This window comes from Oryctolagus cuniculus, chromosome 3 (assembly GCF_964237555.1).
Source record: "Oryctolagus cuniculus chromosome 3, mOryCun1.1, whole genome shotgun sequence".
In the NCBI taxonomy this organism is placed as follows: domain Eukaryota; kingdom Metazoa; phylum Chordata; class Mammalia; order Lagomorpha; family Leporidae; genus Oryctolagus; species Oryctolagus cuniculus.
In genome coordinates, this window is record NC_091434.1 from 90,329,305 (window position 1) to 90,355,835 (window position 26,531).

General features: G+C 43.0%; 1 protein-coding gene across 48 annotated transcripts in view; it reads left to right on the forward strand.

Moving 5' to 3' along the window:
- NEB (nebulin) overlaps nt 1–26,531 on the forward strand; it is a 217,416-nt gene that overhangs the window by 157,473 nt on the left and 33,412 nt on the right. For 42 of the 48 annotated variants that reach the window (XM_070070870.1, XM_070070875.1, XM_070070876.1 and 39 more), the window contains exons 120-139: nt 1,981–2,085; nt 3,009–3,113; nt 3,373–3,477; nt 5,421–5,525; nt 5,997–6,101; nt 7,109–7,213; nt 8,552–8,656; nt 9,971–10,075; nt 12,186–12,290; nt 12,627–12,734; nt 15,438–15,542; nt 17,015–17,119; nt 17,483–17,587; nt 18,339–18,443; nt 18,532–18,642; nt 19,914–20,024; nt 20,249–20,350; nt 20,459–20,563; nt 25,460–25,570; nt 26,122–26,226. In XM_070070870.1, the coding sequence (XP_069926971.1) occupies nt 1,981–2,085; nt 3,009–3,113; nt 3,373–3,477; nt 5,421–5,525; nt 5,997–6,101; nt 7,109–7,213; nt 8,552–8,656; nt 9,971–10,075; nt 12,186–12,290; nt 12,627–12,734; nt 15,438–15,542; nt 17,015–17,119; nt 17,483–17,587; nt 18,339–18,443; nt 18,532–18,642; nt 19,914–20,024; nt 20,249–20,350; nt 20,459–20,563; nt 25,460–25,570; nt 26,122–26,226 (2,118 nt within the window). Of the gene's footprint in view, nt 1–1,980; nt 2,086–3,008; nt 3,114–3,372; nt 3,478–5,420; nt 5,526–5,996; nt 6,102–7,108; nt 7,214–8,551; nt 8,657–9,970; nt 10,076–10,701; nt 10,807–12,185; nt 12,291–12,626; nt 12,735–15,437; nt 15,543–17,014; nt 17,120–17,482; nt 17,588–18,338; nt 18,444–18,531; nt 18,643–19,913; nt 20,025–20,248; nt 20,351–20,458; nt 20,564–25,459; nt 25,571–26,121; nt 26,227–26,531 lie in introns of all 48 variants that reach the window. The other 6 variants (XM_070070871.1, XM_070070904.1, XM_070070908.1 and 3 more) reach the window with 1 other exon arrangement.

Genomic DNA, 26,531 nt, shown 5'->3' on the forward strand with positions numbered 1-26,531 from the left:
ATGGCCACCGCGGCCGGCAGCGCACTGCGCTGATCCAATGGCAGGAGCCAGGTACTTATCCTGGTCTCCCATGGGATGCAGGGCCCAAGCACTTGGGCCATCCTCCACTGCACTCCCTGGCCGCAGCAGAGAGCTGGCCTGGAAGAGGGGCAACCGGGACAGAATCCGGCACCCCGACCGGGACTAGAACCCGGTGTGCCGGCGCCGCAAGGTGGAGGATTAGCCTAGTGAGCCACGGCGCCAGCCTGGGCTCCTTTTAACCACACAATTCTGAGTTTGTCAATTTGGCTTACTCAAAATTTAACCTGGAAAAAACTAAGTTTTCAGTTAGTTTATCTCCCTTTTAATAATAACATTAAAAACAGCCCCAAACATAGGAGCTGCATTTTAATTTGCAGAAGTATATAATTTAATTTTAAAAAACTGATTTCTATATACATTATATTTTGTATGTTCAACTGGTATTTAATCCATTATTAGAATTCTTTTTAGTATTCTTTTTTTAAAGATTTATTCATTTATTTGAAAGGCTGAGTTTACAGAGAGAGAGAGAGAGAGAGAGAGAGTTAGAGACATCTTCCATCTGCTGATTTACTACCCAAATGCCTGCAACAGCCAAGGCTGGATCAGGCCAAAGCTAGAAGCCAGGAACTTCTTCCGAGTCTCCCACATGGCTGCAGTGGCCCAAGCACCTGGGCCATCCTCCACTGCTTTCCCAGGCACATTAGCAGGGAGTTATATCTGAAGTGGAGCAGCAGGTTTCGAACCGGTGCCTATATGAGATTGGTGTCACAGACGGCAGCTTAACCCACTATGCCACAGGGCTGGTCCCCCATTTATTCTGTATAGTTTGCCTTATTATATTAAATTCTCTCAACATTTATTAGGGTACTACTATTTTCCTTTGCCTAAGCACTAGGTGGCGAAAAGATCATATTACTGAGTTACTGCATTCCATGGGCCCTTGGTATGGGAAAAGAAACAGACACCAATGTGGTAAATGGTGTTTAACAGGAATGATCAAGACAGCATGGATTCTAGGAGTTTGCCATGCAGTTAAGAGTGAGAAGGACATTCTAGGCAGGGTGGACACTATGTGAAAATGGCCATGATTTCAAATAGCACAAGAGGAGTATGGAAGAGCTTGGAGAAATGAGGTTAGAAGCATGGGTTGAAACCATATCATAAAGACGCATAGGTGTTATATTAATGATCTTGAGATTAGAGTTATCTCTAAGCATGGTAGATCTGAGCCTCATGAAAATCTGTCTCTCAGTCTTGTGAAATACAGGTTGGCCGTGTGGAGCTGCCACACAGAGGAGTTGGGAAGGTGGTTTAGGAAGCTGTTAAGATTGTGTAGAAACCAAATCAGGGCAGTGGTGGTAAGAAAGCAGTAGAAGGACCAGGTGTCAGGACTACTGCAGAGCTGGGAGCCCAGGATTCAGGACCATTAGATGTGGGAATTAAGAGACTCCTCAAGTTTCTGCCGTGGCTGACAGAAAAAGGAATCCTTTAGCAAAATGGAGCAAATAGGAGCAGAAGCAGACTTGAGAAATTAACCAAAAGAGAAGAAATGAAGAAACATACAATCGTCTTGGCTGAGAAGGGAGAGGAGAAGGACATGGGCTTCCAGCCAGAAAAGCCTGAATGGAGGGGGCCGTGGAGTCTGCAGATGGAGGAGGAGAGCTGGAAAATCAGGGGGGCTTATGACATGATTCAGGGGGTAATGGTTAGAACAGGTTCAAGACAGGACGAGAGAGAACAGGACCACAAACCCAGCAGCTCGTGAACAGACTAGACGTCTCATTTTTTGATGCAAAAGGGAAAAGAAAAAGAGCTCAGGAAGAAACTAAGTGGCTGGTTTATTAGAAATAAACAGATTGTGGTGGTGGGAAGGCCCCGGCCTCTCCTGTGAGGAAGCCCCAAGGCCATATGCAGAGAACACACCATGTCAACAAAGCTGATGTGTTTTCTGCCCAGCTCGTGTACAGAGCTTCCGGCCGGAAGCAGAAGTCCATCTTCACTTCAGTTCCTGATACTCCTGATCTTTTAAGAGCCAAACGAGGACAGAAGCTTCAGAGTCAGGTAAGAGTGAAGGTTCCTAAATCTGCCCCACTGACATCACACGGACACTTACGTGAACCCGACCTCTCCTGCCTGGTCACAGATTCTCGCCTTTGGTTATTTTGCCCTTTGCTTCAGCTGTATGCTCGTTAATGTAGCCATTCAAACAGCAACTTTCTTTTTTAAAAGACTCACTGCTTTTATTTGAAAGGCAGAGTGATGGAGAGACAGAGTCTTCCGTCGGCTGGTTCACTCCCTAAATGGCCATGGCTAGGCCAGGCTGAAGTCAGGGGTCAGGAACTCCATCTGCGTCTCCCACGTGGGTGGTAGTAGCCCAGATACTTGGGCCATTATCCAGTGCTTTCCTGGGCGCATTAACAGAGAGCATTGGATCAGAAGCACTGTAGCTTGAACTGCCATTTAATATGGGATGCTGACATCACAGGTAGCAGCTTAATCCACTTTGCCACAACACCAGCCCTAGCAAATTTCTTTGCACCGTCATAATTATGTTTTATGTAAGCAAGGGATACCATGTCTTCCTTTGTAACATTTGTCATCGGATGAGCGGTCTGTGGACTTCAAGTAATAAAAATGATTGCTTGATCATCCCACAAGTTCTGCCTATTGTCCACAGTCAAATGAAACCACATTTTATGCAGTCAGATAAAAATGGGGGGAAAATATCTATGAGAATCCTCTCACTCTTCTACTGGCATTCTTTATCACCTGGCTTTCGATTGGACCTAACTGGAGCAGGTATATGTTTTCAAATGTGGGACATAAACAAATTAACAGAAATACATTTAGTAAAAAAACAAGCAAACCCAGACAGGTAGACACTGCCTTCCCATTTAAGGCTTAGAAGTGAATGAAGAGAGTTGAATACTACATACTAAGTGGTTTGTCTCTGTACTATCTTACCCTATTCTCTTACTATTCAGTATCTGTATGTTGAACTTGCCACCAAAGAAAGACCCCATCATCATGCTGGAAATCAGACCACAGCCTTAAAGCATGCTAGAGATGTGAAGGACATGGTGAGCGAGGTAAGATGGGGATTCAGCACTTGAAGCACCGGGCTAAAGAAAAAACCCTTTGTTAAACCCTTCACCTGCTGTCTGTGATCAGAGGGCTCATTACTACAGATTGTGTTCAGCATCATCAAAACACAGAGGATAAAGCTGTTCTCTTCAAGAGTGTGATGTATTGTGTCTGTCTGCTGGAGTTGTGACTTGCTTGTGAATTCGTAAGGATGGAAGACACGTAAACTGAAGTTTGCCTTTCTCTTCTACTTTTACTTCTTAGAAAAAGTACAAGGTTCAATATGAAAAGATGAAGGACAAGTACACCCCAATTCCAGATACACCAATCCTCATCAGAGCCAAGAATGCCTACTGGAATGCCAGTGATGTATGTATCTCTCCCCTCCCTTCTTTTGTTGTGATAGGGAGAGCTGAGGTAGAAGTATGTCAGAAACAAGATAGTTCAGTCACATTTGTGGTTCAGGATCATGGACAGTATAGATCAGGAAAAAAACCACAAACACTAAAACAACACTGGTCAAGCAAAGTAGCAAAGAATAATGTGGAGAGATGCTAGAACCCTTGTCTTCTCAGTTCTCTCCAGGGCAAAAAGATGACTCTTTCTTGTAATTCTTCAGTAGCATATCTTAGGAATCCTCAACAATTAATTTACTTTTCCATAAAATCATAGTCTTGATGTCACCCAAATACGGATTCAATTCTGGATGCTGTCATATGCCTGATGTTTGACTCTTAGATAATTTGTCAGATTTTTTAGAATCTCTCATCCTATAAATGGAATGGGGATGAGAATCACAATAATAAGTTGAAATAAGATAATGTGTATTTTCTGGCACATTTCTGGACCTTTAGTTGAGACTCTAAATATCCCCCATCTTCTTTTAGTTGCCAACATTTAGACCTTGCCAATGACACGTGACACATTGGTTAGAAGTAGGAGGGACAGGTCTCATTTTCCATATCATGTGATCGAGGACAAGACTGCCTGTTCACAGTAATGATGATACAAAGTTAATCAACCCACAGTAGATAGCCAGAATCTACCAGTTTTGTGTCTTAAGAGGCCAACTGCAAGTTCCTTGTGCTCACTACCAGGATCAGAACCTCCTAGTGGACTTGAAATATTGGTATGTAAGCTAGAAGCTTAAGCTAGCTTCATAACTCTTCAAGTTCACAATCTAGCCCTAGGATTTCAAGGCATCTTAAGGTAGTTGTGATGGTCTATGTCATAAGTATTTATTTGGAGCTAAGAACTAGTTGCAAAGAGGTAATACCGGTTAGTGCTTAAAATAGAAGCTAAGGAAATCACATTCCCCTCAAATCCTGTGCTTTAGGATATTTTTGCCTTCTTGTGACATTTCCCCATCTTTGTCACTTCAAGGTTATTGTTGAATATCAATTTGAACCAAGCGTAATTTGCATCTCATGGGAGTAGCAACCCAGTTAAATTGGCTCCTGGGGTTCATGATGCCCCACTGGTCAGCCCCATCCCTACGGCCTCAGCAGTACTAATTCTGCTAACTCTAATCTTAAACTAGTCCCATATAGCAAGGGTGGTATCTGGCATTAAATTCAGTGGCTATCCCCCTATATTGAGCCAAGTGACTTTATGAGATTATCCATCTAAAAGGGGAAAGCTGCAAAGTCAAAGAAAAGACACTTCTGTTATATATTTAATCAGATGCCCATAAAAGAAAACTGCTTGAGGTTGAAAGGCTGCCCAGAGAAGTACCCACCTTGTGTAGATGAAATTAATCTTCTAGGATATTCTTGGGTTAGAACAAGAACTGATTTCTCTTAAATTATCACAAAAGTAAAGATTATAATGAAAGAAAATTTCAGGACTGCTTCGTGCAGAAGACATTCCAGTACCAGCATTTAGAAGAAAAATCTTTCTCCCCTTGCCATCTATATAAATATATTCATATATTGGGCTGACTAAGGTTATGTTTGGTCTTCTTCCTCCCCCAAAACGAACTTTTGGCTTATTTTTACATTTAAATGAGCTTGTTATTTTAAGCAGTCTTAGATTTATATAAAACTGGCAAAGATAATAGAGGAGGCTTCCATAAATCCCCCACTCAGCTCTCTCTGATGTTAACACCTTACATTACCATGGTATACTTGTCACTACAAATGAACTAAATCATCTGCATACTTTGTTTGGGTTTCATTCATTTTCCCTAATTGTCTTACTTGAATTTTCTGAAACTTATTCTTGGGAAAACATAAGAGAAGTCAAGCTTAAAAGAGCTCAGTTATTTCATTTAGTAGTCCCTGTGATCTGTAATGGGCTTTTTCTCTTTCTAGCTACGCTACAAAGAAACATTTCAAAAGACCAAAGGGAAGTACCACACTGTGAAGGATGCTCTGGACATTGTTTATCATCGCAAAGTCACAGATGACATCAGTAAAGTATGTCATGAATTAATCCTACTTGTGCTGGGCTCTGTAACCCCCCCCCCATCATTAAAAAGATATTTTTAAAAATTAATGAATGTATTTGAGAGGGACACAGACATAGAGAACTCCCATCCATGAGTTCATTCCCCAAATGCTCATCACAGCAGCCAAGGCAGGGCTGGGCTGAAGCCAGGAGCTAGGAACTCCCACATGGGTTGCAAGAATCAACTACTTGGGCTATCACTGCTGTTTCCCAGGGTGTGCTTTAGCAGGAAGCTTCAGTCAGGAGCCAGAGCCAGGTAGCAAACTCAGGCAGTCTAACGTGAGATGCGAGTGCCCTACCAGGATCCTAACCACTAAGCCAAATGCCCACTCCCTCCCTGCCCCCATTTTTAATCATCCTCTGTTTTCTAAATGACAGAAACAGACCTTTTTACATTGCTTCTGGGTAAGACTCCATGGCTCTCTGTATTTTTACAACAGGTGAAATACAAGGAGAACTACATGAGACATTTGGGAATCTGGAGGTCTATTCCCGATCGCCCAGAACATTTCCACCACCGGGCAGTCACGGATGCCGTCAGTGATGTGAGTGTTGAAATCTTCCATTTTCACAAATTCCTGTTCCTGTGGTAGTTAGGAAGTCGAGCACTGCACTAAGCCGATGAAATCCCTGACTAGATTCAAGATCTTGAGTAGGGATATGTAAATCATAAAAGTCAATTGCTAAGTGAGTGAATTGCAATTTAAGAGAGGGAAAATGTATTCAAATTTATAAGCCTAATTTTTCTTCTAAATGTATGGTATCATAATACATAACTGGAAGTGCTATTTTTCACCTAGGAAATAGCCTATATTTGATCCATTGGAGAGACAATATCATGAAGCAATTAAGACCCATAACAGAGCCGGCGCCGTGGCTCAATAGGCTAATCCTCCACCTTGCGGCGCCGGCACACCGGGTTCTAGTCCCGGTTGGGGCGCCGGATTCTGTCCCGGTTGCCCCTCTTCTAGGCCAGCTCTCTGCTATGGCCAGGGAGTGCAGTGGAGGATGGCCCAGGTGCTTGGGCCCTGCACCCCATGGGAGACCAGGAAAAGCACCTGGCTCCTGGCTCCTGCCAGGATCAGCGCGGTGCGCCGGCTGCAGCGGCGGCCATTGGAGGGTGAACCAACGGCAAAAGGAAGACCTTTCTCTCTCTGTCTCTCTCTCACTGTCCACTCTGCCTGTCAAAAAAAAAAAAAAAAAAAAAAAAAAAAGACCCATAACAATGCTCATTTAGAAAGAAATTGCAGCTCTCTAAATGAAAATATAGCTGCCAAGTTCATGATATACTTTCTAGGAAACTATGCCTGTTAATTTGAATTGCTTTCAATTAGTATGAAAAATGAAAATTCTCATATACCATGGCATAATTCACCATAAAATGAGCAGAAATCAGTATTACTGAAAACTTTTTAAATAATGGTTTTAATACTTTATTTCTCCACCTGTCTCCGGGGTCAGAGTCTCTATTTGTCCCATGCGTATGGATGCTAACACAATGTTGTTTGGAGATAGGTTCTTAAAACACTTTGATGATGTTCTTCTTCCCTAGATAAAATATAAAGAAGATTTGACCTGGCTGAAAGGTATTGGTTGCTATGCTTACGATACACCTGACTTCACTCTGGCTGAAAAGAACAAGACTCTGTACAGCAAGGTATCTACTTGGGGAGAATGGCTACATCTATTCAATACATACCTACAGAGAGAATTAGTACTGAAGAAATAGCCTTCCTTACCCCCTATTCTTCCTCTAGACTCTCTAGTTGAAAGGCACACTGAATTATTCACATTCTGTAGGAATTTCTTTGGTACTTACCTCCTTGACTATAGTCGCTTATTTGAATTTGATGAGAAGTCATCTCAGTACAACTCATGGCTCTCCTAGAATTCTTTCCCTATTAGGTCCCTCTGGGTGATTTGCCCTCTTAGAGCTGATACAGTAGCAAATATAACATGGGGTGCTTTTAATGCACAGATGATGCGTGACTTGAGGCAAACCACTTAGCTTTATGGCTTCATTTTCCTATTTACAAAACAAAGCAGTTGAATTAACTTCCCTTTGAGCTATAAAACTGGAGTTAGTCAGCTTTTTCTGGAAAGTGCCAGATAGTACTTCTTTTTTTTTAAGATTTATTTTATTTATTTGAAAGAGTTAGAGAGAAAGGTAGAGACAGAGAGGGAGGTCTTCTGTCCGCTGGTTCACTCCTCAAATGGATGTGGCTGAGCTGATCTGAATCCAGGAGCCAGGAGCTTCTTCTAGGTCTCCCATGTGGGTGCAGGGGCCCAAGAACTTGGAACTTCCTCCACTGCTTTCCCAAGCACATTAGCAGGGAGCTGGATTGAAAGTGGAGCAGCCGGGACTTGAACCAGCACCCATAAGGGATGCTAGTTCTGCAGGCTGGGGCTTTAGCCTGCTGTACCATAGCACTGGCCCCTAGATAGTACATATTTTAGACTTCATAGCCCACTAGTGCATATTCATTCTAGAACATACTCTTATTTTTTTCATTACAACCTCTTAAAATTATAAAAGCTCTTTATAATTCACAGGACTTTTTGAAAACAGGTGGTAGGCTGCATGGGTCATAGCTCACATCTGCTGAAAAGATTATTATTGTATGATTAATTACTGGAAAGCTATATTCAAATTAATGGGCTAAAACTGATCATCAAGTACTTGCAGAAAAAAAAACCTTGCAAGTAAGCTATTCATAAAGTATGAAACAACAAAAAGAATTTGCTTAGATTTTGGTCCAATATGGAAAATAGTTCTGTTTGACATCTATTCGATGAAGCTGTCTTCTAGTATATATTTTTGGCTAGTTTGTAAGGTTTCCTAGCAAGTCTACCTTTCATTGCCTTGGAAACAGAGTAAACACTCAGTAAATATTTGTTAGCTCTATGAATGAAGAATCACAAGTATATAAGATAAATAGCATGTGTCATTCTTAATCACAACCTGTTATCAACTAATCTGTTGTATTTTCTCTAGTATAAATATAAAGAGGTATTTGAAAGGACAAAGTCAGATTTCAAGTATGTCGCCGACTGTCCAATCAATAGACATTTCAAGTATGCAACTCAGTTGATGAATGAGGTATGTATGAACCAATCCACTAAAACCTATTTAGTTCCCATAGGAAGTCCATAGAGTTATTTGTTTAAAATCCAGTGCATAGAGGACAAGAAAGGCATCCTGAAGGTTCACCCAAAATAAATATAAGATTTGAAAAGATTCTAATGTCACCAACAGATAGGCTCTGGCAAAACCATGAATAAGCAATGAAGGGAGTATTAAGAGTGGTGAGAGGGCCAGAAGTCAAATGCAGCTCTGTTTGCACTGACACAGGGCAGCACAGCCCCATGAGTGTTGAGAGCAAGAAGGTAAAAGATTTTGTTGAATGTCAGATGACCTCCCTTAAACAAAATACTGTGTGCTGGTGGGGGACCCTGAAGTTCAAGGTTAATTTAGTTTTTTCCACAAAGATACCAAAAGGAGAGTGGTTAGGGGAGCCACCCCTCTGCAGATAGTAGTGATTCATGTACTCACATGTATTGCGAGGATTACTTCCACATATTAGTGCACAAAAATAATCATTTGTACCCGGAATTTCCCTTTATATTCTACCTAGTCATTCCTGTAGCCATCTTTGCAATAATTTCAGTTAAATTTATCTTAAGATGACTGAAATAAGCAAGCTATGAATTTATTTGTTTGAATGTTTTTATAATTAAACCTGTATTTAATTTTGAATTCTCAGGCTTTCCATGGATTTCTATAAGTTCTAAAATAATGATAGTAAATTTGTAAAACTTAGATAAAAATGAAAATGTCAGTAGTATACTAAATATGATTTTTATGGTTTTTAAAAATTTTTATATTTTACATTTTCAGTAGGTTTCTAGGCTGAACACCTCTGAAGAATTATTGTCAGTAGCTTCCTAGGAAGGCAGTCTTGATATGTTTTGCTTCTATTTCACAAAGGATTTTCAGTTCTCTTGTGTAATCAAATAAATTCATAAGTTTTAGAAGATGACTATAACTTTTCTATGAATATTTTAGCATCAGGTATGCTTTTGGATTCTCACAGCCTTAGCAGTAATCTTGTAACTTGTCAGTACCTCATTTTAAATGCAGTGCAGATGCCATCAAACCTAACAATGGCAACAGTATCCTATGTACAAATAGACAATGCTCAGTGTCATAACTCAGATCTATCCCAAGCTCCAGCTTCTTCCAGGTCATCTTGCTTCTGTTGACTCTCTTGCCTCCCTGTTTTGATTGCCCTGGGTGCTTGGAGAACCCACTTCTGGAAATGATATGCTTTGACTCTGGAGTATTTACTTTGGGACATTTCTGTGTAGTCTTGAAGTTGTACTCTTGCTATAATCTGATATGATGTTTGAGCAGAAAAAATACAGAGCTGACTATGAGCAGCGGAAAGATAAATACCAGCTGGTAGTCGATGAGCCTAGACATCTGTTGGCTAAGACTGCAGGCGACCAGATCAGTCAGGTACTGTGCTGGGGCTAGCCAATGGCCCAGACAGAACTGTTTTTCTCATGAGGTGTCGTCCCGTCTGCTGCAAGGATGTCATAGGTTCTGCCTATGATATTGGGCTGTCCTGTTTCCAAGTATATGTCTAGCCACCCAAAGAGCCGGTGAGCTATTTGAGTGTGCCAGTCCATGCTCTGTGTACTCACTGGTGCTGTGGTGAAGGGAAAAAAAGAAAAGCTGGGTCTTCCCACCATTTATTCTCCTGGAGAACCTGTTTGTAAATGGCAAAATGCATTGCAAAAGCTAAAGAAGCAAACAACGAATGAAAGGAGACAAGAGGGAACTCCTTTCTATACTTTTCTTTTTTAATGATGTCTTTCTCTATAAACCATTTTGGTGGTAACATAAGTGAGCCTAGCTCATTCCCCATTCCCAAGGACTGCTGGGTGGTCCATTGCAAGTGCTACAGTCACTCTGTGTGGCACAATCACATATTTGGTGTCTTCCTTCACCCACACATCCGTGTGAGCACATAAAGCGTGTCTGCCTACATCTCTTCACTCAGAGGTGATGGGGATATAGAGCCATGTTCTCTTCTGTCTTCATAAGTCTCTTTTGTGCTTCACTGCTCTTTGCATGGACAGAGAAAATATAAATCTAGTGCCAAGATGCTTCTGAAACAAGGATGTAATGAAATTCTGCGTCCAGATATGTTGACTGCTCTCTACAATACTCACATGTGGAGTCAGGTAATGTCGGTGGGGCATGAAGGAGGTTTAGAAGTCTTGGGGCATTCCCTTCCGGGCCGTCATCGATTTCCTCTCCCTGCTCCATGCACATGCTGATTTCACATAAAGCTCACGAATACTCCTTCCTTGTAAGTGAACTCTGGATGCAGCTAAGTGTCACCATGGGACAGATGTCATCCTTATGTATTCTGACACTGCTGGAACTTCTGCTATGACTGACTGAGACTCCTTCAGACACGATTTCCAAATTGATGTAACATTCATTTGTACTTTTTAGTATTTCCTCTCAGAAATAGATTCCTTAGAAATTGAGGACACCAAGTAGACTCAACATCATGAAGAGGTCTGAATGTGTAATGTTTTCATTGTTCAGTTATCACTGCAGCTGTGCCATTTGGAAGAGATGAGATGAGGATTATCATGCTGCTCTTTGAATATTCTCCTTCTTATACTACATCTCAAGTTTGATGCTAAATTGTTAGGTTACTTCCAGCCTTTCTGATCTCACCCATATTTGTTTACAGAAATGCTGTTAACACTGCCTTCCTACAAGGCCAAGTGTAGCATATGTTGCTACCTTTCCACCCCATGATGAATAGCAAATTTGAAGAAGCAATGACAGTAATGATTAGTTAACTACTACATTCAATGTCAGTATAATACCATTATCCCAGACCCTTTGCCTAATTTTTAAATCGGTCTTTTAAACTAGCAACTTGTTTCATCATTTCACCATCAAGGCAACACGTGTGAAATGAAGAGAATGCACCCTTGGGATAAACTTCCTGTTTGCCTGAACTTTCTCCTTCGTCCTGATGTGATCATCATAGTTGTGCATGAAATCCTGCTGTGCTTTCTGTATCCGTTCTGCTTGAAACAGCTTATGTGCATGAAAAAAAAATTGTGACTTGGAAATTACAAAAGTAAATGCACTTTTTAAAAGGATAAATACTTCAAAACTATATATATTCACTATTATTTTACATCTCTCTTTCATCTTTGAGATGGAAAAATACCTAAAATGATCATACATATTCAATGAAATATGTTGGGAGTGAAACAAAACTTATCAGAGTCCAGAGAACAAGGCCCTAGTCTGGCTCTGAGATCTGAGATTCACTCTACTTGTACCCCTGGCTCTGTCCTATAAGCCCTTGAGGCCTCAGTTTGTTTCAATATATATAAAATGTATTGGAAGATTTTTATTATCTGCTCACTCCATTACATGATTGCTGTCATGTACAAACTTAAATTAAACATTTCCAGTTAGATAAAAAGCCCCATGACACTTTAATTCTGGTGTTTCCAGAGCAAAATTAGGTTTCTAAACTGCCTGTTTTCTCCTTTGAGTTAACTGGTTCTTTTCTCCCCCAATTTAGATCAAATACAGGAAACAATATGAAAAATCAAAGGACAAATTCACCTCAATTGTGGATACTCCAGAACACCTGCGTACCACAAAAGTCAACAAACAGATCAGTGATGTAAGTACAAGAAACACTGAACAGATTCTCTAACCCGGGGGACATTCTAGATCATGAAAATGTCTGAAGACTGCTGCCACTAAGTGGAAGGCAGCCAGGGACATTTAAAGTCCGATGCACAGGACTCTTCTTTCACAGTAAAGAATGGTTCCAGCCAAATTGGCAGATATGCTGGTTGGGAAACATTGAAGCCTTGGCTGGGCGCATGCAAGCACCTGTTGAATTGATAGAACTCTGTCTCCTCTAGATTCACTCAAAAGCAACCTTTGTGTTTGTATTTTTGCATTATAACTTGAGAAGTATAACCGTGTCTTTCTGCTTTTTGATGTTCTTCAGATACTTTATAAGCTGGAATACAACAAGGCCAAACCCCGAGGCTACACCACAATCCACGACACGCCCATGCTGCTGCACGTCCGCAAAGTCAAAGATGAAGTCAGCGACGTAAGTGCCAGCATGGGTTCTCAGCGCCTCTGATCGTGGCCTCTTCCTAGTGAGATACAGCAAACCCTGGTCTGGCTTCCTCTTCCTGTGTAACAGCCACCTTAACACTTAGTGGCTTACAGTGACAACCAGCTATTTTGGTCAGGATTCTGTGGGTTGACTTAGCACAGCTGAGTTCAACTCCATGTGCTGTTGGCAGACATCTGGGGCTGAGCAGGGCCAAGAAAGCTGAGGTGGCTCGCTCACAAGGCTGGCAGTGATGACAGCAGTGGACTTGGGAGTTCAGCTGCTGTACAAACAGAAATCCCTCTGTCTTAGTCTGCTTTGTGTTGCTATAACAACATACCTGTAGGTTGGCAATCTGTAAAGAAAAGAGATTGATTTAGCTCCTAAGATTCTGGGGGTTGGCAAATCCAAACATCATGGCTTCTGGTGAGGAGGCCCAGATGTATTACAACATGGCACATGGTGTCACATGGTAGGAGGCTGCTCTGTGTATGAGAGTGAGTGTGAAGGTGAGAGAGAAAGAGAGGTATGGCATATGGCAAGAGAGGAAGCAAGAGACCACAGAGGGGCCAGGCTTGCTCTTTTACGACAACACACTCCCACTGGAACCTACCCACTCTGCAAGCCCAGCAGCAGTCCCTGCACCAGAGCAGTCCCTACCCAGTGAGCTCCCACTAGGTCCCACCACCTTTCAACACTGTTAGGTTGGAGAGTTAAGTCTCAACATGAGGTTTGGTGGGGACAAACCATATTCAAATTACAAGTCATGCCATATGACTTGGACATTTTACAGTACTGTGACTAGATTCAAAAGTGAAGAAGTAGAAGTTTCCAGATCAATTAATGGCTACTTCTAGAACTGGTTTGGCATCATGTCTGCCATATTTTACATGTCCTGATTCAAGGGGTAAAGAGATATACATCCCCTCTGGATGAACAAATAGTAAGAGCATGTTGCGGAAAACCATGTGAGATGGGGGTATTATTGAGGCCCTTCTGAAAAATGCCATGTGCCACACACGCTATTAATATTTGATAAGTTTCTATCTTGACTAAGAGGCACAGACTAGCTGCTATATTCTATTACAAATTGTACTCATAAATTTTCATATATCTAGCTCTGTTCTTTTTTAAAAAAGATTTATTTATTTATTTGAAAGGCAGAGTTACAGATAGGCAGAGGCAGAGAGAAAGGTCTTCCATCCACTGGTTCACTCCCCAGATGGCTACAACCAGCAGATCTGGGCCGATCCGAAGCCAAGAGCCAGGAGCTTCTTCTGGGTCTCCCACGTGGGTGCAGGAGCCCAAAGACTTGAGCCATCTTACACTGCTTTCCCAGACAATACCAGAGAGCTGGATTGGAAGTGGAGCAGCCAGGACTCAAACAGCGCCCATATGGAATGCTGGCACTACAGGCAGCGGCTTTACCCGCTACGCCACAGAGCTGGCCCCTAGCTTGATTCTGTGGCTGAAAACAATCAATATTGTGGTTAACAACAACAACAACAAAGTTCAGTGTTTAAAAAAATGTATCATGGGTACATGAACTTCTGGGTACCAGAAGAGAATAGTCAAGGCAACTATGGAATGACCCATACCCATCCCAAAGCCTTGACTATAGCTAGAGGTCAGGAACCCTTCAGTAGATGAATAAATGTTCATACTGTTGACCTTCAGACTCCATGAAAAAAATTGCATATATTCAGTGCTCTGGTATCTGTATTAGGGAGACAGAAATGTATGAAACATTTTAGAAATGTTAATAAGTTGGGCACTACACACTGTGCACATCAGTTGTCTACCATCAGGTAAATCGCTTCTGTGGGACAGTCTCTTCCCAACACTGCAGAAAAATGAAGCATTTTCGACATCCATTTCCCCAAACTTTTTGATGATAGGAATACCATGGGCTATTGATAAAAAAAATATGAAGGTTGAGGCCTCTCCCCTAAAGATACTGCTGAGTAAGGCTCAGATTGGGCCCTAGATCCCTGAAGAGTGAAAATGGATGGAGCTAGAAGCCCAGATGAGGAAGTTACCTCCAGAGGCTAAGCCTTCCCTGTGCCCCTCCTGCCTGCCCAAACCCACATATACCACAGCCTGCGAGGTATGGCTCTAGCAGTGACAACAGTGATCACCGTAACCATTCATTCATTCACTCCTCAAATCCTTATTCAGCTTCTATGCACCTGACACTAGGAATGAAATGATGAATGGCACACAGCATTTACCCTTTAGGGGGCTTAGCTTAATGGAAAGCAGGCAGCCAAACAAATAATTACAATATGATATCATACCAGCTAGAACTGTGCAGCATAGAAGGAGAGCAAGACTGACTGTGCCCAAGTGAGCTGCTGGAGAAATGCTTCACTGCTATCAGCAGTTTTCATGATGTTCTGATTTGAGGATTGGAAAACCTATGTAGGTATCTGTCCAGTTTTCCATGCTTAGGCTCAGGGACATAAATTCTAAGGCGACACTGATGACCATGGTCAATGTGTCCTGGGGGAGTAGGTCTTAAGATCAGAAATGGGACAGTGCTTCTCTGTGTAGCTACATCCTTAATTCACACCAGGTTTTTTAAAACTCTGTCTTCAAGGGCGTTGTGCACTCTAATCGTAGTTTTAATATCTTGGCTTGGAAGACACTTAGTAGGCTGCTATAAAAAAATTAACCTGTCACTGTTCCCTCCCACAGCTGAAATACAAGGAAGTTTACCAAAGAAATAAATCTAACTGCACGATTAAGCCAGATGCTGTTCATATCAAGGCAGCCAAGGACGCCTACAAAGTCAACACCAATGTAAGTTTCAGGAACGTCTCCAAGCCTGAGAGGGGATTTATCAGCTGCGGTGGATGGAGCTCTTGGTAGCCCAGATCTAGCAAGTCAGGCCCCAGGAGCACGAGTGATAAGGCTACAATTAAATACTGCCTTTGCCCTCACAGAGGGGCCTGAGGTAGAGCAAGGGTGGCCTCACCACCACGCTGTTGGTGCTACAGCCTCCATGGTGGGTAGCTGAGAAATAGACGGTCAATTGTGAAAAGAAGGGTGCATTTTGAAAAGGGCTTTAGCAGCTGTCATTCTCTTCCTCTGTGTCTCTGTGTCCCCCTCTTGCACCAAACTCTAGAGCCAGCTGCATCTGAACGAGAGCACGTTTGAGCTACTTGTTATCTTCAGGAGTTGGCCTAGATCTTCCTCCACTCAGATACTCCTTGCACTGACTCATTCCTTTGGGTGGGGCATCTTGCAGCCTAAGCTGGAGAAACAGTTTTGTGAATTTAGAGAAACTCTATCTTTTTGAAAATATGTAAATGGTTGTATAATGAAACCATTATAACCCAACTGGTGCCCACAAATAGCAGAGAGAACATATATTTATTAGAGCCAGCCAACTGAGACAGATGCCTGGAGGAGCTGGGAGGTAGCTTGCGGGAGTCCTGAGGATCGACTGGGAGATGGGTTGAGGGACAGAATAGATGTGGGATCATTCAAATACAGGAAAGCGTACATTGTGGAATCCAGGTAGGTAGTGGCTCTGTAGGTGTTCACTTCAAGATGTTTGCAGCTGTTTTGTACATTTAAACTTTGAGGGGGGGGGCGGTCTTCCATCTGCTGCTTCACTCCCCAAATGGCAGCAATGGCTGGAGCTGGGCCAATCCAAAGCCAGGAGCCAGGAGCTTCTTCCGGGTCTCCCATGTGGATGCAGGGGACCAAGGACTTGGGCCATCTTCTACTGCTTTCCCAGGCCACAGCAGAGAGCTGGATTGGAATTAGAGTATCCAGGGCTCGAACCAGTGCCCATATGTGATGCCAGCACTGTAGGTCGCAGCTCTACCTGCTGCGCCACAATGCTAGCCCATGAAATTTTTATAATTTATTTAATTGTCTAATTTATAAAGCACTTAGAAAAGTACCTGGCACAAAATAGCCTCAGAGTTTCTTTTTTTTTTTTAATGCATTCCTGAATTTAGTTAGGAATTAAAAATACTTGATTCTGAAGGTGATTGGGCTAGATCAGAAAAGTTGGAGAAATTGTAGAATCATTTCATGTAGAGGCCTTTCAAAATTGTAATCCTTATTTTGGGACCAAAAGGTCCTAAGTGATGACCTCAGAATGATTGACTAACTGCATAAATTGTACAGAAATTTTAACTGAGCCTCTGTTTTGCATTAAGAACCCTGATTTGTGATGTGTTAAAAATGTCCTGTGCCATATGTGTTTATGAATCCAGCCTACTGACTGAAGTCGTTTTTTTCCATGTTGTTAAAAACAGCTGGACTACAAAAAGCAGTATGAAGCCAACAAAGCCCACTGGAGGTGGACCCCTGACCGACCGGACTTCATCCAGGCTGCCAAGTCATCCCTGCAGCAAAGCGATGTACGGTGGGAGACACACAGGCTGCTGCAAGGGTCTTCATGACAGCCCCTTTTGTGGGCATTAACCCAGCTCCTTGAAGAGCCAAGGAGGAGAAGGGGGGTGGGGGAATGAAAGGCAAGCTCAGGAAGCAATCCTGGCCTTGGAGCCTGTTCTCTTCCTCCTGGGCCCAGGCCCTAAAGGCTGGGAGTGTTGGCTGAGGCCGGGGAGGTAGGAGGGGTTGCAAAGGAGGAGCCCAGCACGCAGTGAGGGCCGGGAAGCCCCTCCTCTCCTTCATGGCCCCTTACGAAAACTGATACAATCAAGCATCCAGCTTCCTCCTGGGCTGCGACACTGTCCCTCTTCCTTTCCTTTCTCCTGCTGTAGTTTGAATATAAGCTCGACCGGGAGTTCCTCAAGGGCTGCAAGCTCTCTGTCACTGATGACAAAGACATGGTGCTGGCTCTCAAGAATTCTTTAATAGAAAGTGACGTAAGTACCCAGTCCCCTCCGGGATGCCTAACCTCACTCAGGGCCATCGTCTGTGACTGTGTCCCCAGGGCCACCCAGGAAGGGACAGAGGCGAGCTGCTTCTGTAGGGGCTCAGGGGTGGGTCCTGAAATCTGGCCCTCCCTCAAGGGACCCCAGTGGCCTGGTTCGGCAGGGCAGCAGCTGTGCGGTGGCCACTAAACCCAGGTGATGGGTCTTGAGATGTACAGCACCAGACCGTTCACACAGCCGCACCCAGGAATCTGAAAGTCTGCCTAGAATCTATTGGGAAACCTAATCATTCATTTTCCATGGGCTCATACTCTTCCGATATGAGAGGTCATCAGAGCTTATGGAAAGTGCATATTATGAAAAAAAAAAAAACCTAGGGATGTTGGAATCTTTTAATTCCATTTTTCCATCAATTTTTTGAGGGAGCCTTATACTGTGGGTTCCTTGTTTGTAAAGGAGAAATAACAATGACTTCCAGGGTTTACAATGACATAACTGAGAAAGTTCTGAACTGAAATCTACCTGTAAAAGACTCATCATCAGATCCATTTTTATGTTAAAACCCCAACTTTCAAGAAGTAAGGGGGGGTGGGAGCCCATGAATGTTTCCAAGATTTCCAAGAATCAAACCTTTTACTGAGTTTAATGATCCTAGTTTGTCAGTGATGCCATTCTCCCAGCTTACTAAAAATACGCAGCATACCCAGAGGATCTAAAGCCAGACTTTTGTTCACTCTTATAGTTGAAATACAAAGAGAAACATGTCAAGGAAAGAGGAAGCTGTCACGCTGTGCCCGACACCCCTCAGATCCTCCTGGCAAAGACCGTCAGCAACCTGGTGTCCGAGGTAACCCCCAGCAGCCCATTTGCTCTGCTCCCGTCCCGGCTTGCACTCCAGGCAGGTGCCTTAACCAGCTCTCTGTGGACTCCCGCAGAACAAGTACAAGGACCATGTCAAGAAGCATTTGGCCCAGGGCTCGTACACAACACTTCCAGAGACCCGGGATACCGTTCACGTCAAGAAAGTGACCAAGCATGTCAGTGATGTAAGTGACTGTCCATGGGACTCTTGGCAGCAGCAACGCCATTTAACCTTAGTAGCAGGTGAAAGACTGCAGGCTGCCTTTTTGCTTTCAAATGCTTTCCTTTATGTAGTTTCCCTGATACCATGAAAACCTACAAGTGACTCTTGAACTCTGGTTCAAAAGAGAATCCAATATTTATCAGCTTTCCCCTTACAGCAGATGTAGGTTCTGCCATAGGACTTGTTACCAACCTGTTAATAATGGAAGGAAGCATTTTGCTTAAGGTGGCCCTCCTTTTCTTTTTTTAAGATTTGTTTATTTACTTGAAAGTCAGAGTTACACAGAGAAGGAGAGGCAGAGAGAGAGAGGTAGGTCTTCCATCCGCTGGTTCACGCTCCAATTGGCTGCAGTGGCCAGAGCTGTGCCGATCCAAAGCCAGGAGCCAGGAGCTTCCTTTGGGTCTTCCATGCAGGTGCAGAGGCCCAAGGAATTTGGCCATCTTCTACTGCTTTCCCAGGCCACAGCAGAGAGCTGGATTGGAAGTAGAGCAGCTGGAACTTGAACCAGCACCCCTATGGGATGCCAGCACAGCAGGCCGTGGCTTTACCACTACACCACAGCGCTGGCCTGGTCTCTCCTATCATTAAACTGATAAACAGTTTTAGAGAGGCCTCAGTATTCTCTGCCCACCATATCCTTATCAATAACATAATAATTGTGGCACAGGCAGAGTATTGCTTATCCAAAATACTTGGGATGAGAAGCATTGCAGATTTCAGGTTTCTCCAAATTTTGGAACATTTGCAATACATGAGATATCTTGGGGATGGCACCCAAGTCTAAGCATGCAATTCATATACACTTTATACATATATCATGAAGGCTGTTTTGATACAGCATTTTGAGTCTGACTGCATTTTGACTGCAACTTGCCATAGGAAGCTGGGTGTGGAATTTGTTACCTGTGGTGTCATGTTGGTGCTCAAAAACAGTAGGCTTTGGAGCATTTGAGATTTTCATGGTAGGGCTGCTCAATCCATATTGAGTCTTATTTGGTTCCACACGTTTCAAAAACATAGAAAAAATTTACAGTTCTCTAAAGAAGACCAGGTGGTTCTACTGTTGGGTTCCAGGAAAGAATGATGGGCGAGAACTAGAATATGGGCCACAGAGCTCAGCCCCAAACTGATGCTAAAGGGGGAGCCTTATTTCCTTGGGGATCACCTCACTGTTCAAGTAAATCAACTCTGTTTCCAACTGCCTCTGCTCACATAAGTACTTCTCTGTTTTAGACCAATTACAAAAAGAAGTTTGTCAAGGAGAAAGGGAAATCCAACTACTCCATCATGCAGGAGCCACCAGAAGTGAAACACGCTATGGAAGTGGCTAAGAAACAGAGTGACGTACGTTTCCCTCCCAGCGTTCCCAGGGGCCCATTTGAGGATGGACCCCAGGCTGGTGCATGCTCTCGCTCCAGTGTGTGTTCATCCTAATTCTATAGCTGGTAGTTTGAAAAAATATAGTGGTGGGAACTGGCCTAATTTTAAGTAAAAAGATTGCTTATGCTTAATGAAAACTTCTGGAAAGATGATGAATCTCATGTAAGCGTTTTCTTCTCCAAATCAAGGTTGCTTACAAGAAGGACGCCAAAGAGAGCCTGCATTACACCACAGTGGCCGATCGGCCAGACATCAAGAAGGCCACACAGGCAGCCAAACAGGCCAGCGAGGTATGGGTGTGGCTAAAATATCTCTGGTCTCCAAAGGCCACTCCCAATAAGTAGTCAAGGCACTCATCACCAAGAATGTGTCACCCACTTCGGTTTCCTGTGATTCAGGTGGAGTACAGAGCCAAGTACCGCAAGGAAGGCAGCCATGGGCTAAGCATGCTGGGGCGCCCAGACATTGAAATGGCCAAGAAGGCAGCCAGGCTGAGCAGCCAGGTAATGTAGATGGGCAAGTAGCAAAAATCTGTGCACGAACAAGCAACACCTAGAATGAAAGTACAATATTATCAAAGAGACTCTGGGCCTTTTAGCATTGTAGAGATGTCAAAAGTTACATCATGGAAAAGTGTGCTGAGGACCTTGTCACTATCCTCCTAGGTCTTTCTCAGTCTCCATTTGTCCACTGTGGGTACACATTTACGCATCTGTCTGCTTAACTGTCATTAGGTGACAAAAACACCTGCTTGTCAGGTCCTCTGGAAGCTCTCACCAGGCAGTAAGAGTCACATTCTGAGAGTCTGATTCGTACTTGAGTCGCCTGTGGGAGACTTCTAATATATGAGAGTCATGAAATTCTAACTTCTAGAACCAACCAGATGAAATCTTAGTCTTTCATTCAACATGGAAACATTGAATGCCTGGGCTAGGAACTGTGGATGACCAGATGTCTTCAGACCCCTTGCCTGTGGAGGAATGATTATAATTGGTAAAACAAAGTTTCATCAAGATATGCACAGGTTGCTGGGGTGAAAATGCCCTATGCTAGCTGATGTCATAGGAGTGGTACTGAGAAGGTGGATTCGGAAACGTGTTGCCCAAACCAGAGTCCCACATCACCTAATTTCCCTTGTTAGACCAGTTCTGTAGAATGCCCCCACATTATGACAGGTTTTCAGACCTGGGTCAGACACTCCATGATCTACCACCAGAAACAGAAAGTTTTTGGTCCCATAGGACTTGAACTAAAGATTATCTTTTTTCTACTCCAATTTAGAGATCCCATCTTCTTCTTCATCACCTGTTCTGTTCAAATATTCATTTGAAGAACTAATTTGGGGATATATTTGGTTGTTGTAGGAACTGACTTTTAGCAATACCAGACTTAGAATTCCAATATATTTAGAAGATATCAAGTAATAATTCCAGGTGATGAAACAGATTAGAATTATAGAAAGAAAAAAGGATCAGATGACAGATGACAATTAAATACGATTTTTAGAGTTAAAATTTTAGTACAGTAGTTTTATTATAAATTAATGGAATCATATAACATTTGGAACCAAGCTACAAAAGTCACTCACAAAAAAAGACTAGGAGTAATGAAAGGTAGCAAGAACTTCCTAATATAAAAATGCTTACTATGTTTTTTATTTCCAAAGCCATACCATTATCAAGTTAAAAGCAGATAAATGGCTGGCGCAGCGGCTCAATAGGCTCAACAAGCTAATCCTCCGCCCCTCTTCCAGGCCAGCTCTCTGCTGTGGCCAGGGAGTGCAGTGGAGGATGGCCCAGGTTCTTGGGGCCTGCACCCGCATGGGAGACCAGGAGAAGCACCTGGCTCCTGGCTTCGAATCAGCGCGATGCGCCGGCCACAGCATGCCAGCCGTGGCGGCCATTGGAGGGTGAACCAACGGCAAAAGGAAGACCTTTCTCTCTGTCTCTCTCTCTCACTGTCCACTCTGCCTGTCCAAAAAAAAAAAAAAAAAAAAAAGGCAGATAAATGATTTTGATGTTTAAAATTTGAAAACTATTGCTTTTGGAAATCGAGAGGGTCATGTTTCTTTCTTTCTTTTTTTTTTTTTTTAAAGATTTTTATCTATTTGAAAAGCAGAGTTACAGAGAGAAGTAGAGACAGAGAGAGAGGTCTTCCATCTGCTGGTTCACTCCCCAAATGGCTGTAACAGCTGGAGCTGAGCCAAACCGAAGTCAGGAGCCAGGAGTTTCTTCCGGGTATCTTACACAGGTACAGGGGCCTAAGGACTTGGGCCACCTTCCACTGCTTTCTTAGGCCATGGCAGAGAGATGGATCAGAAGAGGAGCAGCCGGGACTTGAACCGGCGTCTGTATGGGATGCCTGCACTTCAGGCCAGGGCTTTAACCCCCTGTGTCACAGTGCCGGCCAAGCGGGCCATGTTTCTAATCCTCAGAGATTCCTTTGATCTGGAGAAGCGGATTCAGCCAGGTCCTTTTATGAGCTTGGCTTCCCGAGTCCACATTTTTGTGAACGGCTTGCCCCAGGATTGACCACTTCATGATGTGGCCCTGGCCAACGGGGCCTTCAGCAATGTGTGGGCTCTCCCCGTCTGACTTTGCTATCTCGCTACGTACTCCAGGCAGAATACCTCAAGGGACAAAGCAGAGGGCACGGGCACGGCGCCGCGTCTTATGACACCCCTATGATGAGGCACCTTAAGAAAATTAATGTACTCATCAGCGATGTAAGATGACACAGCAAACCCATCTCCGTCTCTCTCTTTTTCTCGTCTACGGTCTTGGTCTTGGTCTTGGTCAGAGGACTGAACAGCTGTCTTTCTGTTTTGTGTTAGAATGTGTAGATTGCTGTGGACGTTTGTCAAAGGCCATTCTTTTGCACTTGTCCCTCTTTCCCTGCATGACACTTTCCCTCTGGGAGACACCACTTGGAATAGGAAAACAGATTCCAGGTGGCGATGGCATCCCTGTGTTCCTGAGGCTGCTGACACCGATGGAATTAAAAGATGAACTGAAGACCAGTGGAGAATCTCCTCACCAACCACACACAAACCCTGCATCTCCTGAAGTTACTTACCATGTTGACGTTTAATACGTTTAAGACCGGTGTTTAATATAGTTTCTTGGGTGAATCACAGCATGAATCAACAGAATAAGCTTCTTACAATGTTTACTTCGTCCTTTGTCTTAGTCTTCATAGCAGGAAATTGTCTAATCCATAGGCCTGTTCTTCCATTTATAGAAGCACCAGTATACAGTTCAATTCCCTGAAAAGGAGCCGAACAGGTAGATGTTGGAGCTTTAAATGCAGTTAAGCTTTGGAGAGGGGAATTAATTCATATCCACTTCCCTACACGACATCCATACTAGGCCCAACATCTGAGCCGGCTGGAACCAGTGACTGCTGCTGTGGCCACTTGATGATGGAGGGCGTTGCTACTGCACAGGCTCCTGTGGTTTCCAAGAAAAAGACTTCACCATCCCACAATGCCACGTGCACGTAGTCTCAGCACATCACTCCTCGTCCAACGCCACTCTAGGAGTTCCTGAAGTCCCAAGTCTGATGCAGGTCCTCATCTTTCAAACTGGTAGTTTTTAGGAAGACCCAGTGATAAAAGGAGGCCCGAAGCACTGACACCACTCATGCTAGCACTTGTGTGGGTTGCACAGGCCTGGAGGCCTTCCTGTGGAGAGGGGAGGCATAACAGTTTTAAAAAAATATGAACATCGGAAATTTAAGTGAACTCAAAATTGAAGAAAAAAAAAACTGAAATGGAACCAGTGAACGTGCCGTTCTTTGAGTAAATACTTCTCCCGAAGCGAGTTGTTTTCTAAATGAAAAAAGAGGACTTTGAGCACACTTCGAAAGGAAGCTGCTCCTCTCGCACCCTGGATGGATCCTTGCTGCTTTCCTTCCCACCCCGAATGCACAACTGGCTCACTTGTCTCTTCTGTGCTTCCCAGCTCTTGGGAACATCCCCAGACTTAGGGGTTTCTGCCTCCCTTAGGAAAAGCTGTCTTTGAGTCCCAACAGCAGCTCACAGCTCCGGCTCTCCTAGCAGCCATTCCATTTCTTTATTTTCAAAGTGAATTTCCTTGGGGAAAGAGCCGTTGTAGGATGTCTACACTGCGCTGTCCTAGTATGTGCTGGTCCTGATTCCACCTCTGTATCTGTCTCGGTGCACCTGCCTTCCTCTGTACGGTTCTGCATGCTTGGTTTTCCCTCTGCATTTCCACCGTGGATGGATTCAAGGTTGGCATGTCTCAGCACCGTGAATGCATTTTCTCTGATGTGACAGGCTTCATTGTTGTTCCGATTTGAGTGGTCTTGTGTTGTCTGTGCTGCTGGGTTTGTCCAGTTCGGGAAGGTGGAGTACAGTCACAAAGCATGAGGGGTACTGGTTTAAACGTCATCAGAGTAAAGCTCTCTGGATTCAGATTACTCACTTGGGATGACTGAGTCTTCTCTCTCACCTGTGACAGAAACTCCAGGTTTCCCTAGAACCGAATAGTGCCCTTGTAGAATTGGCCGACATTCAGACGTAGCTCATTTTTCATTCTTCCTAGAGCGACTAGTTAGTAGGATTCACTTTTGGACTACACTCTGATAAAGGCATGAGTCAGTTTTTCAGTATGATGTTTCTGCCACTGTCTGTCAATTGGTTAGATTTTCATATATGTAAATCATTTTTATTACCTCATCATAATGACTGTCTCTTCCTTTCATTCCAGCAAAACACATGTATTTATTAAGTAATTAGTACTGACAAGCACTGTGCTTATTTTAAGACCAAAGTTTAGTCCTTTTCATATCCTAAGTACCATTAATCTTATTTTCCTCATAATTCTAAAGTATCTCATTTTTTTCTTCTAATCTAGAATTCTACATAGAGCTAATAATCTCCATACTATATTCTGTTTTTTGATTCAAGATCAATTCTTGTCCAAAAATTTAAGTGACCGTGGATTCTCCCAATTTTAACAGATTCTTTACTTCTCAGCCTTGATCACTGACAACCCCTCTCTGAATTCGTTACAGTAGACCTACAATGTTTTGGGTTTTGCTAGTTAGAAGAGCCACTGTACTCTGAATCAATACACTAGATCACTTCTCTGAATTCAGCCTGAAGCATTTTCTCCTTTTTTTTTTTTTTGCATTAGGAAGAGATGATTATTTTTCATACCCTGGATAATACAGAAATGAGCAAGCCTTATACTATGTCACTTGATCATATACTTAATTGTTGTCCTCACATAATTATTATCAATAATGCTCCCTTTTATTCTTAAAAATGTCCCCATTTGGGTAATAAATTTATAAATAATGAATATTCTTTGGTATTTATGTTCTCAAATTGATTGGTGTTCAAGAATAATCAAAATGTTTGCATTTGCTGTTAGGTTAAATATCGAGAAAATTTCGACAAAGAGAAGGGAAAGACGCCAAAATACAATCCAAAAGACAGCCAGCTCTACAAAACCATGAAAGATGCTAATAATCTTGCAAGTGAGGTATGCTTTCTTTTTTTAAAAAAATAAAAACTGTGGAAAAATATATATAATCATAATACTTGTCATTTTAAACATTTTAAGTGTACAATTCACTAGTATTAATTACACTGAAATGTTATTTAACTAATTTAACTCTTATTTCTGAAACTTTTTCATCACCGACACATAACACCTATAACCATTCAGTGGTAACTCCTCCATCCCTTACTCTCACCATCCCGATCATTTGTAATCTATTTTGTGACTCCATGAATTGGCTTCTTTTAGGGATTTTACAGAAATGAAACATGCCGTATCTGTCCTTTTGTGTTCGTCCATATTGCAGTGTGTAGTAAACCTTTCTCCATTGTGTGGCTGAGTAAGATTCCATCACATGTATACACCACATGTCTTAATCCATTCATCAGCTCATGGCCTCTTAGGCTGTTTCCATCTTTGGGTACTGTGAATGAGGTATGGTTCCCTGTCACCGTCTCGAGCACTGGGGGGCCATGTGATTATGCTTTCTGTTTTCTGCTTGCATGATCTCCTGCTCTTCTTTGTTAACACAGGTTAAGTACAAGGCTGACCTGAAGAAACTGCACAAACCTGTGACTGACATGAAGGAGTCTCTGATAATGCACCACGTGCTGAACACAAGCCAGCTCGCCAGTTCTGTAAGCTGCATCGTTTGCTCTAGAGCCAGCTGTGTCTCCCGTCCGCATCTCGGTTCTCCTCTGAGCTCACATGCACCCCTCTGCGACTGATAACACTAAACTCAGTGGAAAGCTGTTCTCTTGTCTCAGCGCAGTCCTGTGCATTACATTCATCTCCCAGTCCTCCATGGACTGTAACACCTCTTGGTATATGAAAATGCTTTCATTTTTAGGATGTTAAGCTTCTGTTTCAACTAACCATTCCTTTCCCTTCTTCTGAGGACATAGAGCTACCTTCACCTACAGCACCTCCTTGGAATAAGCCA